The sequence below is a fragment of the Amblyraja radiata genome, chromosome 8 (assembly GCF_010909765.2).
Source record: "Amblyraja radiata isolate CabotCenter1 chromosome 8, sAmbRad1.1.pri, whole genome shotgun sequence".
NCBI classification, from domain to species: Eukaryota; Metazoa; Chordata; class Chondrichthyes; order Rajiformes; family Rajidae; genus Amblyraja; species Amblyraja radiata.
The window spans coordinates 6,081,373-6,096,358 of NC_045963.1; the positions used below are offsets into that span (position 1 = coordinate 6,081,373).

Sequence of the window (14,986 nt, forward strand, 5' to 3'; positions counted from 1 at the left end):
TTAAATATAGCCAATGAACTGGCCTCGACTACCCTCTGTGGCAGAGAGTTCCAGAGATTCACCACTCTCTGTGTGAAAAAAGTTCTTCTCATCTCGGTTTTAAAGGATTTCCCCCTTATCCTTAAGCTGTGACCCCTTGTCCTGGACTTCCCCAACATCGGGAGCAATCTTCCTGCATCTAGCCTGTCCAACCCCTTAAGAATTTTATAAGTTTCTATAAGATCCCCTCTCAATCTCCTAAATTCTAGAGAGTATAAACCAAGTCTATCCAGTTTTTCTTCATAAGACAGTCCTGACATCCCAGGAATCAGTCTGGTGAACCTTCTCTGCACTCCCTCTAGGGCAATAATGTCCTTCCTCAGATTTGCCTCAAACAGTCTTGCAACCCTCACATGACCCACCCACCCTTAACTAACCTCTCGCAGCCCCTCTCCAAGCAGTCATTGCCACCCTTTGACTCAATGAGTCCCACTCCCATACTCCAGTAGCAGTCTCTCCAACCTCAACCATGCCTGCAATAGCCTCTTGCTCCGCCACCCCAGCTGACATCTAGCTCTGCTCCCACTTTCCTCAACACCTCAGGCCAATACAGCCCAGATATTTCAGATTTCCTTTGAATGCTCTGAATTGGCACAGCCCTTGGTGTAAAGGCTAACTTGTGGCAACATTGAATTCCAGTCAGTGAATGCCATAGTGAGACTACTTTATGCCTCTCTCTAGGTCCTGAGTACATTCTAGTCAACTGGTTCACATTTTCCCAGATTGAATCTAATTTCCCATTGTTTTCCCACTTGAATAATCCATTGATATCTCCGTTACTTCCCAATCACCATTCCAATTTTTGTACTTTCTATAAATTGCTTCAATTTTCTCCTCTCCATGTACATCTAACTTACAGACAAGCACATCACAGAAAGTAGGGGACCTAGCACTGGATGGACCTGTGACCTCTAATAATAAAACAATCAGATGATCGCTGTCATTCATTTTAGCAGACATGACTGAAAAGATCCAGCTGTACAGAAGAGGATCATCCGACATTTCCTGGAACTGAGGTTGGATGTGGACTCACTTGGTCCTGTCAGCAACATCGTCATGTCCTGAGTGACACATCTCACTGAACCGACAAACAAAAAAGTCGTAGCTTCGATGGTATGATGGGGTGTCCTCTTCAATGTTTGCAAACTTTATGAACTGAGGAAAAGAAAAATATTAAATGAAATAGATTCTGGTGCACACAAAGCAAGTTATATTTTTTCTGCCTTCCACATTAGATTCACTGTTCCCTCCCTCCGTCCACTCCTCCCCTCCGTCCACTCCCCCGTTCTCTTCCTCTGACCACTCCCTCCCTCTATCCACACTCTCCTCCGTTCTCTCTCTCTCCTCCGTTCATCCCCCCTGCATCCACCCCCCCTCCATCCGGCCACTCCCTCCATCCTGTGTCCCGATGCATTCACCACTCTGTGCCGTTTTTGCAGCATCTTACTTTAGGAAAGATGTAAAGGCTTTAGGTAGGATACAGAAGCAATGTACAGTGTCACAGCAATTAACACTGCTGCCTCAGCTCCAGAGACCCAAGTTAGAGCCTGACCTTGGACACAAGTCCATGGTAATGTAGGAGGTGATCCATTGTGTTCAGTGTTTGAGGTAGGATTAGAGTTGTGCATGCCTTTTCAAGAATCTGATGGCTCACCAGACAGTAGTTTCTTGGCTTGTCATGTACCCATCTTAAATAAATGCCAAACAGTCACAACCCTCTAAACATCTGGTAACTCACATGTAGTTTAGGAAGATACAAAGATCTCTGCTAGGGCCCCAGTAATAGAGTCAGTCATACAGCATGGAAACAGGCCCTTCGGCCCAACTTGCCCACACCGGCCAATATTTCCCAGCTACACTAGTCCCACTTGCCCGCGTTTGGCACATATCCCTCCAAACTTGCCGTATCCATGTACCTGTCTTGACTGCTTTTTAAATGTTGGAATAGTCCCAGCCTCAACTACCTTCTCTGGCAGCTTGTTCCATACACCCACCGTCCTTTGTGTGAAAAAGTTACCCCTCAGACTCCAATTAAATCTTTTCCCCTTCACTTTAAACTTGTGTCCTCTGGTCCTCGATTCACCTACTCTGGGCAAGAGACTCTGTGCATCTACCCGATCTATTCCTCTCATGATTTTATACACCTCTATAAAATCACCGCCTCATCCTCCTGCGCTCCAAGGAATAGAATCCCAGCCTACTCAACCTCTCCCTATAGTCCTGGCAACATCATCGTAAATCTTTGTACCTTTTCCAGCTTGATATCTTTCCTATAACATGGTGCCCAGAACTGAACACAATACTCTAAATGCGGCCTCACAAACGTCTTATACAACTGCAACATGACGTACCAACTTCTATATTCAATACTCTGTGCCAAAAGCTTTTTTGACCCCCCTATCTACCTGTGACTCCGCCTGCAAGGAACCATGCACCTGTACTCCTAGATCCCTCTGCTCTACAACACTCCCCATAGCCCTACCATTCACTGTGTAGGTCCAGCCCATGTTAGACTTCCCAAAATGCAACACCTCACATTTCTCTGTATTTAATTCCATCACCCATTCCTCTGCCCACCTTGCCGATCGATCACGATCACGATCCTGCTGCAATTTTTCACAACCATCTTCACTATCTGCAAAACCACCCACATTTGTAACAATTCTTCCCTAGCTTCCCATATCACCTTAAGGTTATCCAAATTGACAAAATCTGTCAGTAACAGAACCTTCCACCTCAGTGGCACTAATCCACTCAGTAATTTGTAGTCTGAGAATTGGGAGGCAGACTTACCGAATTTGTTCCCAGGATCTGCAATGCTGCTTTGTCAGACTCGAGAAGCTTGGCCACCATCTTGAGAAAACTCTCCACAAACAAGTTGATACTTTGGCAGTGACAGGCCATCAGGAGCTGGTCTAGAGCCTCCATTGCAATGCACACATACCTGCCGGACAATCAAGCATTCACAACATTCAATGCAGCAACCAGTATGCATCCCTCCACACACGGCATGCCCTCCCATATCTTGCCCTCCGTGCTGTGGGGAAACCCATGCCCCAGGTGGCAGAATCTATTACCCAGTGGGACCCAGATACCCAGAATCAACCTGTGAGTCCTTCCCTGAGTATATTCAAGATAGGGAATCGTGTTAATGCAGGGAAGTGGGGCAGAAGTGCAAGAGCAACCATGATCTTACCAAGTGGCAGAGCAGGCCCGATGGACTGAATGGCCTTCGTCTGCCCTATTTCCCATGTCCTTACCCATATCGGTGCCTGGCCACATCTCTGCTCAGTCTCTCTGCAAGATATGCACCAATTCGGTCCAGCTTTTCTGGTGCAGACAGGGCGTAGAAGGTCAGCTTCTCCATGTTGGCTTTCACTAGCCCATCCTGTGGACAATAGTTGGGAAAAGTTAGCTTTGGTTATGGCTGTGCCTGGAGGCGGCAGCTGAGAATTGGTGACGTTGAGGTGACATCCCAAAGGCAGGTGGTGTGACAGCGGTTGATTATCCGCACACATCACGTGCCAAGGCCTTTGACCGCACCTCCTGAGAGGACCAGTCTCCTCCTTCACCAATCATTGTGTCTGTCCCTTCTCCATCGTCCCACCTCTGTTATCATCCTCTCCTTATGCTCCACAATCTCTTCCATTCTGTCCTCACTCTCTTTATCCTTTCTCCTCTTATTCTAACTCCTCTTGAAGAACCATTAAGTACAGGCTAAGCCTTCCTGTTGACAAATGTCAAGCCTGCAGTAGAGTAAGGGTATCCAACTCCCTCTAGTGAAGAAGGAACGTACTCCGGAAATGCACCTTGAAAATCCAAATGGCATTCCCACTATTCCTGTTGATTGCACGGTAATTATAAACGTCAGCTCCACTTGTGGAGCGTGGACAGGAGTGAGCAGCCAGGAAGGAGAGAAAAGCCATAATCCCCTAAGATCCAGCCATTTCATTGTACATACTAAACTATGTGGTATACAGGGCTTACAATGTGGCCAACAATGTGAAGTACTTGAAAGTAAGAGAGTCATAGTCATACGGCTGTAAAGCACAGAAACCGGCCATTGAGCCCAACTCGTCTACACTGACCACTATGTGTTTAGTTTAGTTTAGTTTAGAGATACAGCGCGGAAACAGGCCCTTTGGCCCAACAGGTCCGCGCCGACCAGCGATCCCCGCTATCCTGGATCAACACTATCCTACACCCACTAGGGACAATTTACCAAGTCAATTAACCTACAAACCTGTACGTCTTTGGAGTGTGGGAGGAAACCGAAGATCTCGGAGAAAACTCATGCAGGTCACGGGGAGAACGTACAAACTTCGTACAGACAGCACCTGTAGTCAGGATTGAACCCGGTTCTCAGGCATTGCATTCGCTGTAAGGCAGAAACTCTACCGCTGTGCCACCGTCACACTAATCACATTTTTCCTCTACAACTTTCCTATCAAAGTATTTGTCCAAATTCCTTAAATGCTGCAATGGTATCTGTATTTGTTGCTTCCTCTGGCTGCTCCTCCCATTTATCCACTGCGCCATGTATAAGAAAGCTGCCACTCAAATCTCTTTTAAGTTTCTCCCAACTCACCATAAACCTAGTATGTCTTGTAGTTTCAGACTCTCATTCATTGGAAAAAGACTTTGGCTATCTACTCTATTGATAGGAGCAGAAGTAGGACATCAGGTCCTCAAGCCTTCATCCCAATCAATGTGATCGTGGCTGATCTACGCTGCCCTCAACTCCTCTGTGCCATTTCTCCACACCCCTCTATCCGTGGATCTATCAAATATTTATCAATTTCCACTTTCAATACCTTCAATAATACAGGTTCCACCACAGGCCAGGGCAAAGAATTCCTTAGACTCAACACCCATTGGGCAGAATTTCCATGTACCTCCGTTTTAAATGACAGGATCGCCCAAACAAGGGAGAATCCATGCAAGAGACAGAGAGAGACAGAGACAGAGACAGAGACAGAGACAGAGACAGAGACAGAGACAGAGACAGAGACAGAGACAGAGACAGAGACAGAGATAGAGACAGAGACAGAGACAGAGACAGAGACAGAGACAGAGGGGAAGTGGGAGGCAGAGAGAGCAAGCGATGAATAGGGGAGGGAGATAGTGTCAGGGAGAAAGATGTGGGAGAGCAAGGGAGAATAGGAGATAGAGGAAGAGAGGGTGGACAAGAGTACAGGGATGAGGGAGGACGAGAGCGAGTAGAAGAGCAAGAGAGTAAGGGAGATGGTGGGAGTGGAAAGGAGAAGGAGGGAGAGAGGAGAAAGTGAGGAAGAGAAACCAACACAGGGACTGGGGAGAGGGACGGAGAGATAGTAGAATTGAGAGGGAGATAGTGGGAAGAGAGAAGGGGAGAGAGACAAGGAGAGGGGATGAGGTAGCATAGGAGGAGAGGGAGGGAAGTGAAATCTATATTCAAAGATAGAGAAGGGGAAGTGAAATGCACGTACGTATAAACAGATGGAGGAATAGACAGAGAAGAAGCGAGTGTGTTTGTAGACATTTCACTGTTTTCCACTTCCCACATTGGAAGTCTATTGCAGGATACTGGCATGATTTGCACATATTCAAACCATCTCCTACAAATGGACTGTCTTACTGCTGCTCTGGTACGCTGCACTACCTGATATATCTTTACGCTGCAATATTTAATTGATTACCACAGGAAAATACAGGTCCAAAGCAAAAGCATCACTACCTACTCAATTTAATGAAACAATGCTTTAATTAATGGATGGCTGTTTACCTCAGAGTCCTCAGGGAAGATATTGTCCACTAGCCTCTTGTATCTTGGCCGCAGAGCTCCACAGCAACCGCAAACACCTGCAAGAAGCACAGACGTGTCATTGACCCACTTACTCATGCACCATGCAACTTCCTGTGGGAAAACATGGTGCATTACCAAAATCCTATGAAAACATAGAGAGCTCCCATTAATCCCTAAATGACATTGCAAAAAATCACACTGTCATAGTCAAGGCGTTAGGCCCTTCACCCCAACTCATCAATGACAACCAAGATGTCTATCTGAGCTAATCCAACTCGCTTGCATTTAGCCTGTATTGCACTAAACTATACAGTATATAAATATATTGGAATGCTTGAGATTGCAGCCCCTCTGTATGTTTGGAAAGGCCGCCTTCAACATTCTGCAAAGCACCCAGCACCCTCCAACTGTATACGCTGTTCCAGGTGTCAACTCCTGTACATCAGTGAGACCAAGCGCAGGCTCGGCGATCGTTTCGCTGAACACCTCCGCTTAGTCTGCCTTAACCTACCTGGTCTCCTGGTTGCTCAGCACTTTAACTCCCCCTCCCATTCCCAATCTGACCTTTCTGCCCTGGGCCTCCTCCATTGTAAGAGTGAGGCCCAGTGTAAATTGAAGGAACAGCACCTCATATTTCGCTTGGGTAGCTTACACCCCAGCGGTATGAACATTGACTTCTCTAACTTCAAATAGCCCTTGTTAACCCTCTCTCTCCATCCGCCCCCTTTCCCAGTCCTCCCACCAGTCTTACATTCTATCTGTCCTGCCCACTCCTCTGACATCTATGTGAAGAAGGGTCTCGACCCGAAACATCACCCATTTCTTCTCTCCAGAGATGCTGCCTGTCCTGCTGAATTACTCCAGTATTTTTTGTCTACCTTCCATACTTCCTCATCTGTCAGCTCCTGGGCCTGGCCAAGGTGGCCATTTGCAGGCCCAGGCCTCTAGTGTCTGCCTGAGCCAACTTCCTGAGAATAAAGTATTTTCTGGCTCAACAGAGTTCTTGCAGGACCAGTGGGCACCATAGAAGCTGGAATACATCATGAACAAGGAAATTAGAACAGTGCAGCACAGAAACAGACCCTTTGGTACCCAATATCAAAGGGCATAATGGCAAATTAAACTACCCCTTCTGCCCACACTTGCACCGTTTCCCTTCATACCCTGCTTACCCATGTGCCTGGCCAAACACTGTATCAACCTCCACCATCACTTCTGACAATGCATTCCAGGCATCCATCACTCTTTGTGTAGAAATCTTGCCCCTCACAGCTCTTTTTAACTTTTCCCCTCCGACCTTAAAGCTATAGCATCTGGTTTAGTTTAGATTTTTTAGTTTCGAGATAGAGGGCGGAAACATACTCTTCTGCCCACCGAGTCCGCATTGACCAGCAATCCCTGCACATCAACACTAACCTACACACACACTAGGGACAATTTTACACATATATCAGCCAATTAAACTCCAAACCTGTACGTCTTTGGAATGTGGGTGGAAACCAAAGATCTCGGAGAAAACCCATGTAGGTCACGGGGAGAACGTGCAACCTCTGTACAGACAGCACCAGTAATCGGGATTGAACCCGGGTCTCTGGCGCTGCAAGCGCTGTAACGCAGCAACTCTACCATTGCGCCACCGCGCTGCCCCCTGGTGTTTGATGTTTTTATCCTGGGAAAAAGTTTCTGACTCTCTATCCCATCTACTCCTCTCAAACTTTTATATATTTCTAACAGGTCATCCCTCAGCCTCCAAAGCTCCAGAGGAAATAATCCAAGTTTTTCCTTGTAGCTAATAGTTTGTAATCCAGGCAGTGTCCTGGTAATTTATTTTGCATCTTCTCCAAAGCCTCCACATTATTCTTGTAATGGGATGACCAGTTTTCTACAAGCCTCCAAATGTGGTGTTCCCAAAGTTATACAAAGTTGCAACACGATTCCTGACTTTTATACTCAATACCCTGACTGATGGAAGAAAGCATACCAAGTGCTTTCTTTACCAATCTATCTACTTTTGTTGAAACAAAGAACTGCAGATGCTGGTTAATGCACAATTGGACACAAAGTACTGGAGTAACTCAGCAGGTCAGGTAACATCTCTGGAGAATATTGTTAGGTGACATCTCGGGTTGAGACCTGAAACGTCACCTAACCATATTTGAAATGCTTCACTGACCTGTAGAATTACTCCAGTAGTTTCTGTCCTTTTTAAATAAAATTTAGATGGACAAGGGCATCTCAGGAATAGTCAGCATGGTTTTGTACGTGGGAGATCGTGTCTCACAAATTGCATTGAGTTTTTTTGAAGAAGTGACCAAAAGGCTGCTGAGGACAGAGTTCTAGACGTATATATGGATTTCAGCAACTCATTCGACAAGGTTCCACATGGTAGGCTGCTCTGGAAATTAGATCCCGTGGGATTCAAGGACAAATACCTGAATTAATGGAAAATTGACTCCATGGAAGGAAGCAGAGGGTGGTGGTGGAAGGTGGCTTTTCAGACTGGCGGCCCGTGACTAGTGGTGTGCCTCAGGGTTTGGTACTGGGCTCATTGCTGTTTGTCATCAATAATTTGATTGAGAATGTACAAGGCATGATTAGCACATTTTCTTATGTGAATACTTGGCCAATAAACTTATTCATTCATTCAAATGACACAAAAGTGGGGGGTGATGTAGATAGTGAAGATGGCTGTCAAAATTTTCAGCAGGATCGGTTGGGCAGGTGGGCTGAGGAATGGTTGAAATAATTTAATATGGAGAAATGTGAGATACTGCATTTTGGGAAGTCTAACAAGGGCAGGCCCTATAATAGACAATAGGTGCAGGAGTAGGCCATTCGGCCTTTCGAGCCAGCACCACCATTCAATGTGATTTTGGCTGATCATCCCCAATCAGTACCCTGTTTCTGCCTTCTCCCCATATTCCCTGACCACTATCTTTAAGAGTCCTATCTAGCTCTCTCTTGAAAGTATCCAGAGAACCGGCCTCCCACCGCCCTCTGAGGCAGAGAATTCCACAGACTCACAAATCTCTGTGTGAAAAAGTGTTTCCTCATCTCCGTTCTAAATGGCTTACCCCTTATTCTTAAACAGTGGCCCCTGGTTCTGGACTCCCACAACATCGGGAACATGTTTCCTGCCTCTCGCGTGTCCAAACCCATAATAATTTTATATGTTTCAATAAGATTCCCTCTCATCTAAACTCCAGAGTGTACAAGCCCAGCTGCTCCATTCTCTCAGCATATGACAGTCCCGCTATCCCAGGAATTAACCTCGTAAACCTATGCTGCACTCCCTCAATTGCAATAAAGTCCTTCCTCAAATTAGGGGACCAAAACTGAGCACCACACTCCAGGTGTGGTCTCACTAGGGCCCTATACAACTGCAGAAGGACCTCTTTGCTCCTATACTCAACTCCTATTGTTATGAAGGCCAACATGACATTCGTTTTCTTCACTGCCTGCTATACCTGCATGCTTACTTTCATTGACTGATGAACAAGGACCCCCAGATCACATTGTACTTCCCTTTTTCCCAACTTGACACCATTTAGATAATAATCTTCCTTCCTGTTTTTGCTACCAAAGTGGATAACCTCACATTTCTCCACATTAAACCGCATCTGCCATACATCTGCCCGCTCACCCAACCTGTCCAAGTACCCTGCATTCTCATAGCATCTTCCTCACAGTTCACACTGCCACCCAGCTTTGTGTCATCTGCAAATTTGCTCATGTTACTTTAAATCCCATTATCTAAATCATTGATGTATATTGTAAATAGCTGCGGTCCCAGCACTGAGCCTTGCGGTACCCCACTAGTCACTGCCTGCCATTCTGAAAGGGACCCGTTAGTCCCTACTCTTTGTTTCCTGTCTGCCAACCAATTTTCTATCCATGTCAGCACTCTACCCCCAATACCATGTGCCCTAATTTTGCCCATTAATCTCCTATGTGGGAATTATCAAATGCTTTTTGAAAGTTCTGGTACACTACATCCACTGGCTCTCCCTTGTCCATTTTCCTAGTTGCATCCTCAAAAAATTCCAGAAAATTAGTCAAACATGATTTCCCCTTTGTAAATCCATGCTGACTCAGACCGATCCTGGTACTGCTATCCAAATGTGCCGCTATTTCATCTTTTATGATTGACTCCAGCATCTTCCCCACCATCGATGTCAGGCTAACTGGTCTATAATTCCCTGTTTTCTCTCTCCTACCTTTCTTAAAAAGTGGGATAACATTAGCTACCCTCCAATCCACAGGAACTGATCCTGAATCTATAGATGATTGGAAAATTATCACCAATCCGTCCACAATTCCAGAGTGTACAAGCCCAGCCACTCCATTCTCTCAGCGTAAAAATATACTTTGATCGGGATTGTTGTTATAATCGGAGTCCGACTTGTGATTATTTGGCCAGGAGTTCGTATCCTTCCGATCGTTGTTTCAGGGGAGGGATTGTTCCGTTGACCGAGCACACCACGAGGAGGGTTTAAAATATACTGTGATTTATTTTTGGAACTGTACAGTTGGCGAAATTGCGATATTAAACGAATGTTTGTGGTTTATCTAGGAATGTGGTGGTGTGTGATAATAATAAGTGGTATAATTTATTTTCTGTATACGATTTTGCTTGCGTGTCCAGATCTTATTTGCATGTGTTTAGTTTAACGATGCTCTGGGTATAGGAAACAGGCTGTGGGAACGTGTTTGATTGTGTTTGATTGTTCCCTGGGACACCTCAATTTTTGGGTGATTGAGGATTGTTAGAATTGTAGAGTTGGAAGTGTGTGGATTTGTGGGAAAGGGGAAAGATTTGAATAAGTAGATTGGTAAGATTGATTGTGCGATTGCGTGAAAGAGGTGTGAGTCTGCTGGCGCGTCGGAGCCATTGGCTATTCTTCAGGAGCGACCTTGGTAGTCTCGGAAATTAAGATAAGGGGTGAATTGTTAAGAAGGCGTGAGTGGCTTAGGACTTGCTTCCATTGTCCAAAAGAATGGGGAATTACGTGGATAAAGATATGACTGCCAATTCTGAAAGTCAGTTACAAGTAATATGCAGCGAGTTTCCACAGAGAGCTGAACGATTGAGAAATATTTCCGGGGTATCACATAAAGAATTAGGGAGCGAATAATGGCCCGAGGGTGGCGTTATTGGGTGCATTTCGTTGTCTCTGTACTGTACACTGACAATGACAATTAAAATTGAATCTGAATCTGAATCTGTTAGTACATTAAAGGGATTGAAGTACAATGAGCAAATTATATGGCAATGCATCGATAGTGAAGAGGCAAGGGAATTAATTGGATTGTAGAAAAATTATTACGAGGAACTGGAAAGCAAATAGAAACGCTGAAAGAATGGCAAGTTGGAAGGAAGCAACTCTGAAGCAGGTGATGGAATTGGATTTATACTGAAGAGTACCGACCTCCAGGCACCTTGAGAGAGGAGCCTGAAAGTATTAAATATAAGGGGAGAAGAATGTCTTCGAAAGGGAAACGGGCACCAGTAAATCGCGAGCTTGAGGACCCGATGGTTGGCGTTAGTTTGGAGGGGGACGATGACGATGAGTATTTGGAAGATTGGGGAAGTGTTAGAAGTAGGGATCCACGACCACCACCTTATTCCCCTTGCGATCCCCGTACTTTAGATACGCATTGTGTAGCTTGCGAACGGAATAGACAATCAGATTCTGTGGCACAGGATTCCTTAACCCCGACTGCTCCATTAATAGTAGGTAGTCTGAGAGTTCACAGTACAAGAAGCCAAACTAGAAAGAAAAATCAAGTAGTTATTGACAAAGGAGGTAGAAGAAGGGTATAGAAGCCAGGGTAATTCTTGCGAGCTTAAACCTAGACGAGTTGAACGAGTAGCGAGAGAAGAAAAGGAGTCATTTAGAAAGTGAACCCCTTAGTGAGGGGGAAGATACATCTGGGGATGAGACAACAATTGAAGAAGCCGAGATAGATCTTGATATGGCAGAAAGTACAAAAACTAAACAGGCAACCCGTAGGCAGTTCCCTGTGAGGGAAATGCTTAATACTTCTTTTGATCCAGCCAATGCAGTGAGTGCAAATAATCCCCGTACAATAAGAGTTTATTCCCAATGAAAGCCCAATGAGATGATGGCCATATTGTCAAATACCTGATCGTAGAAAATCATCCTTTGTAGATCACCCAAGAACAACAATGTGCGTTTACCACGCAGACTCCCGAGATCCATGGGTTGTGATCCAGCAAATAATTACCCCAAGCGAACACACCAGGTTCCTAACAATTCTGGGACATCCGTCGCACGAAGCTTTAGCGAATATAATAGCGGACAATAGTGCAAGGGAAGAGGCTGTTTTAACGGCCCTTGCAAGCACCCTTCAAACGCCGATTGACTTGGCCAGAATCCTAGATGTAAGACCAAAAAAGGGAGAGGGAGCAGATGAATTTTTAGAACGATTCTCTGAATTATATATGGATCAATCAGGTGATTTAAATTATCGAAATGGAGTAAATTCCCCACAATATTGTGCCATCTTATTGAACTGCCTTCCCAACAATGTAGCGGAATCCATTAAAACTAATAACATGGACTGGACAGAAAATAGTGCCAGCCAAATAGCTAGGCTGTAAGGTATCAATGGAGGGATGTAAAGAAGCAGGAGAGCCTGCCTGCAGTAAAACAAAAGACTGAATATGTAATCAGAGAAGAAGTACCAAAATCTGACCGGGAACCATGGATCCTCAGAGTACCAGCAAATTACAGATTGGGGGAAATTAGAGTCCCGGAATATCTAGACCGATATCACAGACTGGCCCTGGGGCCAGTCCACCAGAGACCAGGTTTAAGGAGATACCAGTCATCAGGAGTGGGCCAGTGTTATACTTGTGGAGGGATAGATCACTGGAGTAGAGTGCCCAAATAGAGAAAAGAAGAAATTTCCAAGACCAAAGAGAATAGAGAGACCAGCTCCTAAAGAGCACAGAGGGAACTGGCAGGAAAATCAAGAATCAAGGAGGCAAGTCTCCTTTTCCCAGAATAATCCATTCACACGCCTATGATCAGAAAACCAAATGGTGACTGGATGCAAGTCTGACGAAGAACCTACAGTGGCTTGCAAAAGTTTTCATACCTCTTGAACTTTTCCACATTTTGTCACGTTACAGCCACAAACGTAAATGTATTTTATTGGGATTTTATGTGATAGACCAACACAAAGTGGTGCATAATTGTGAAGTGGAAGGAAAATGATACATGGTTTTCAAATTTTTTTACAAATAAAAAACTGAAAAGTGTGGCATGCAAAAGTATTCAGCCCCCCGAGTCAATACTTTGTAGAACCACCTACCGCTGCAATTACAGCTGCAAGTCTTTTGGGGTATGTCTCTACCAGCTTTGCACATCTAGAGACTGAAATTTTTGCCCATTCTTCTTTGCAAAATAGCTCAAGCTCAGTCAGATTGGATGGAGAGCGTCTGTGAACAGCAATTTTCAAGTCTTGCCAGAGATTCTCAATTGGATTTAGGTCTGGACTTTGACTGGGCCATTCTAACACATGAATATGCTTTGATCTAAACCATTCCATTGTAGCTCTGGCTGTATGTTTAGGGTCGTTGTCCTGCTGGAAGGTGAACCTCCGCCCCAATCTCAAGTCTTTTGCAGACTCTAACAGGTTTTCATCCAAGATTGTCCTGTATTTGGCTCCATCCATCTTCCCATCAACTCTGACCAGCTTCCCTGTCCCTGCTGAAGAAAAGCATCCCCATAGCATGATGCTGCCACCACCATGTTTCACAGTGGGGATGGTGTGTTCAGGGTGATGTGCAGTGTTAGTTTTCCGCCACACATAGCTTTTGCATTTAGGCCAAAAACTTCAATTTTGGTCTCATCTGACCAGAGCACCTTCCTCCACATGTTTGCTGTCTCCCCCACATGGCTTGTGACAAACTGCAAACGGGACTTCTTATGGCTTTTTTTCAACAATGGCTTTCTTCTTGCCACTCTTCCATAAAGGCCCGATTTGTGGAGTGCACAACTAATAGTTGTCCTGTGGACAGATTCTCCCACCTGAGCTGTGGATCTCTGCAGCTCCTCCAGAGTTACCATGGGCCTCTTGGCTGCTTCTCTGATCAATGCTCTCCTTGCCCGGCCTGTCAGTTTAGGTGGACGGCCATGTCTTGGTAGGTTTGCAGTTGTACCATACTCTTTCTATTTTCGGATGATGGATTGAACAGTGCTCCGTGAGATGTTCAAAGCTTGGGATATTTTTTTATAACCTAACCCTGCTTTAAACCTCTCCACAACTTTATCCCTGACCCAGCATTATCCCTGACCTGTCTGGTGTGTTCCTTGGGCTTTGTGATGCTGTTTGTCACTAATGTTCTCTAACAAACCTCTGAGGCCTTCACAGGATAGCTGTATTTATACTGAGATTAGATTACACACAAGTGGACTCTATTTACTAATTAGACTTCTGAAGGCAATTGGTTGCATTGGATTTTATTTAGGGGTATCAGAGTAAAGGGGGCTGAATACATTTGCACGCCACACTTATCAGTTTTTTTATTTGTAAAAAAATTTGAAAACCATGTATCATTTTCCTTCCACTTCACAATTATGTGCCACTTTGTGTTGGTCTATCACATAAAATCCCAATAAAATACATTTACGTTTGTGGTTGTAACGTAACAAAATGTGGAAAAGTTCAAGGGGTATGAAAACTTTTGCAAGCCATTGTATATTGCCTCTACAGGTAGAAGGAAAAATCTGCACCTTCTCAGTAGACACAGGCACATCCATGTCATCCCTTCAATCAATTTTTAATCTCCCAGAATCAAAAGAAGTTCAGAATCTGTCCGGGTTTCAAGGACAAGTCTGCCAGTATCCCATCTCTGAGCCAGTAGAAGTAGTATATGGAGGGAAAGCAATCAGACACAGATTTGTGATAACCACCAGATTAGTTTGCAACTTGATGGCTAGAGATTTGCTCTGTGCTTTCCAATTAAAAATAGAATGTGGCGACAGAGGCATAGCAGTGACCCCCTGGGCTCCATTACGGCAGTGTTACTCCATAGTGACCCCTCAATGGTGGTGATAGAAACATAGAAAATAGGTGCAGGAGTAGGTCATTCGGCCCTTCGAGCCTGCACCGCCATTCAATATGATCATG

General features: G+C 44.9%; 1 protein-coding gene across 7 annotated transcripts in view; it reads right to left on the reverse strand.

Moving 5' to 3' along the window:
- Nucleotides 1-14,986, reverse strand: part of efr3b (EFR3 homolog B) — a 91,498-nt gene that overhangs the window by 47,458 nt on the left and 29,054 nt on the right. For 5 of the 7 annotated variants that reach the window (XM_033025092.1, XM_033025091.1, XM_033025090.1 and 2 more), the window contains 4 exons: nucleotides 5,804-5,880; nucleotides 3,300-3,427; nucleotides 2,833-2,983; nucleotides 1,073-1,194 (listed from right to left, as the gene is read on the reverse strand). In XM_033025092.1, coding sequence (XP_032880983.1) covers nucleotides 1,073-1,194; nucleotides 2,833-2,983; nucleotides 3,300-3,427; nucleotides 5,804-5,880 — 478 coding nt within the window. Of the gene's footprint in view, nucleotides 1-1,072; nucleotides 1,195-2,832; nucleotides 2,984-3,299; nucleotides 3,428-5,803; nucleotides 6,120-14,986 lie in introns of those variants that run through there. The other 2 variants (XM_033025087.1, XM_033025088.1) reach the window with 2 other exon arrangements.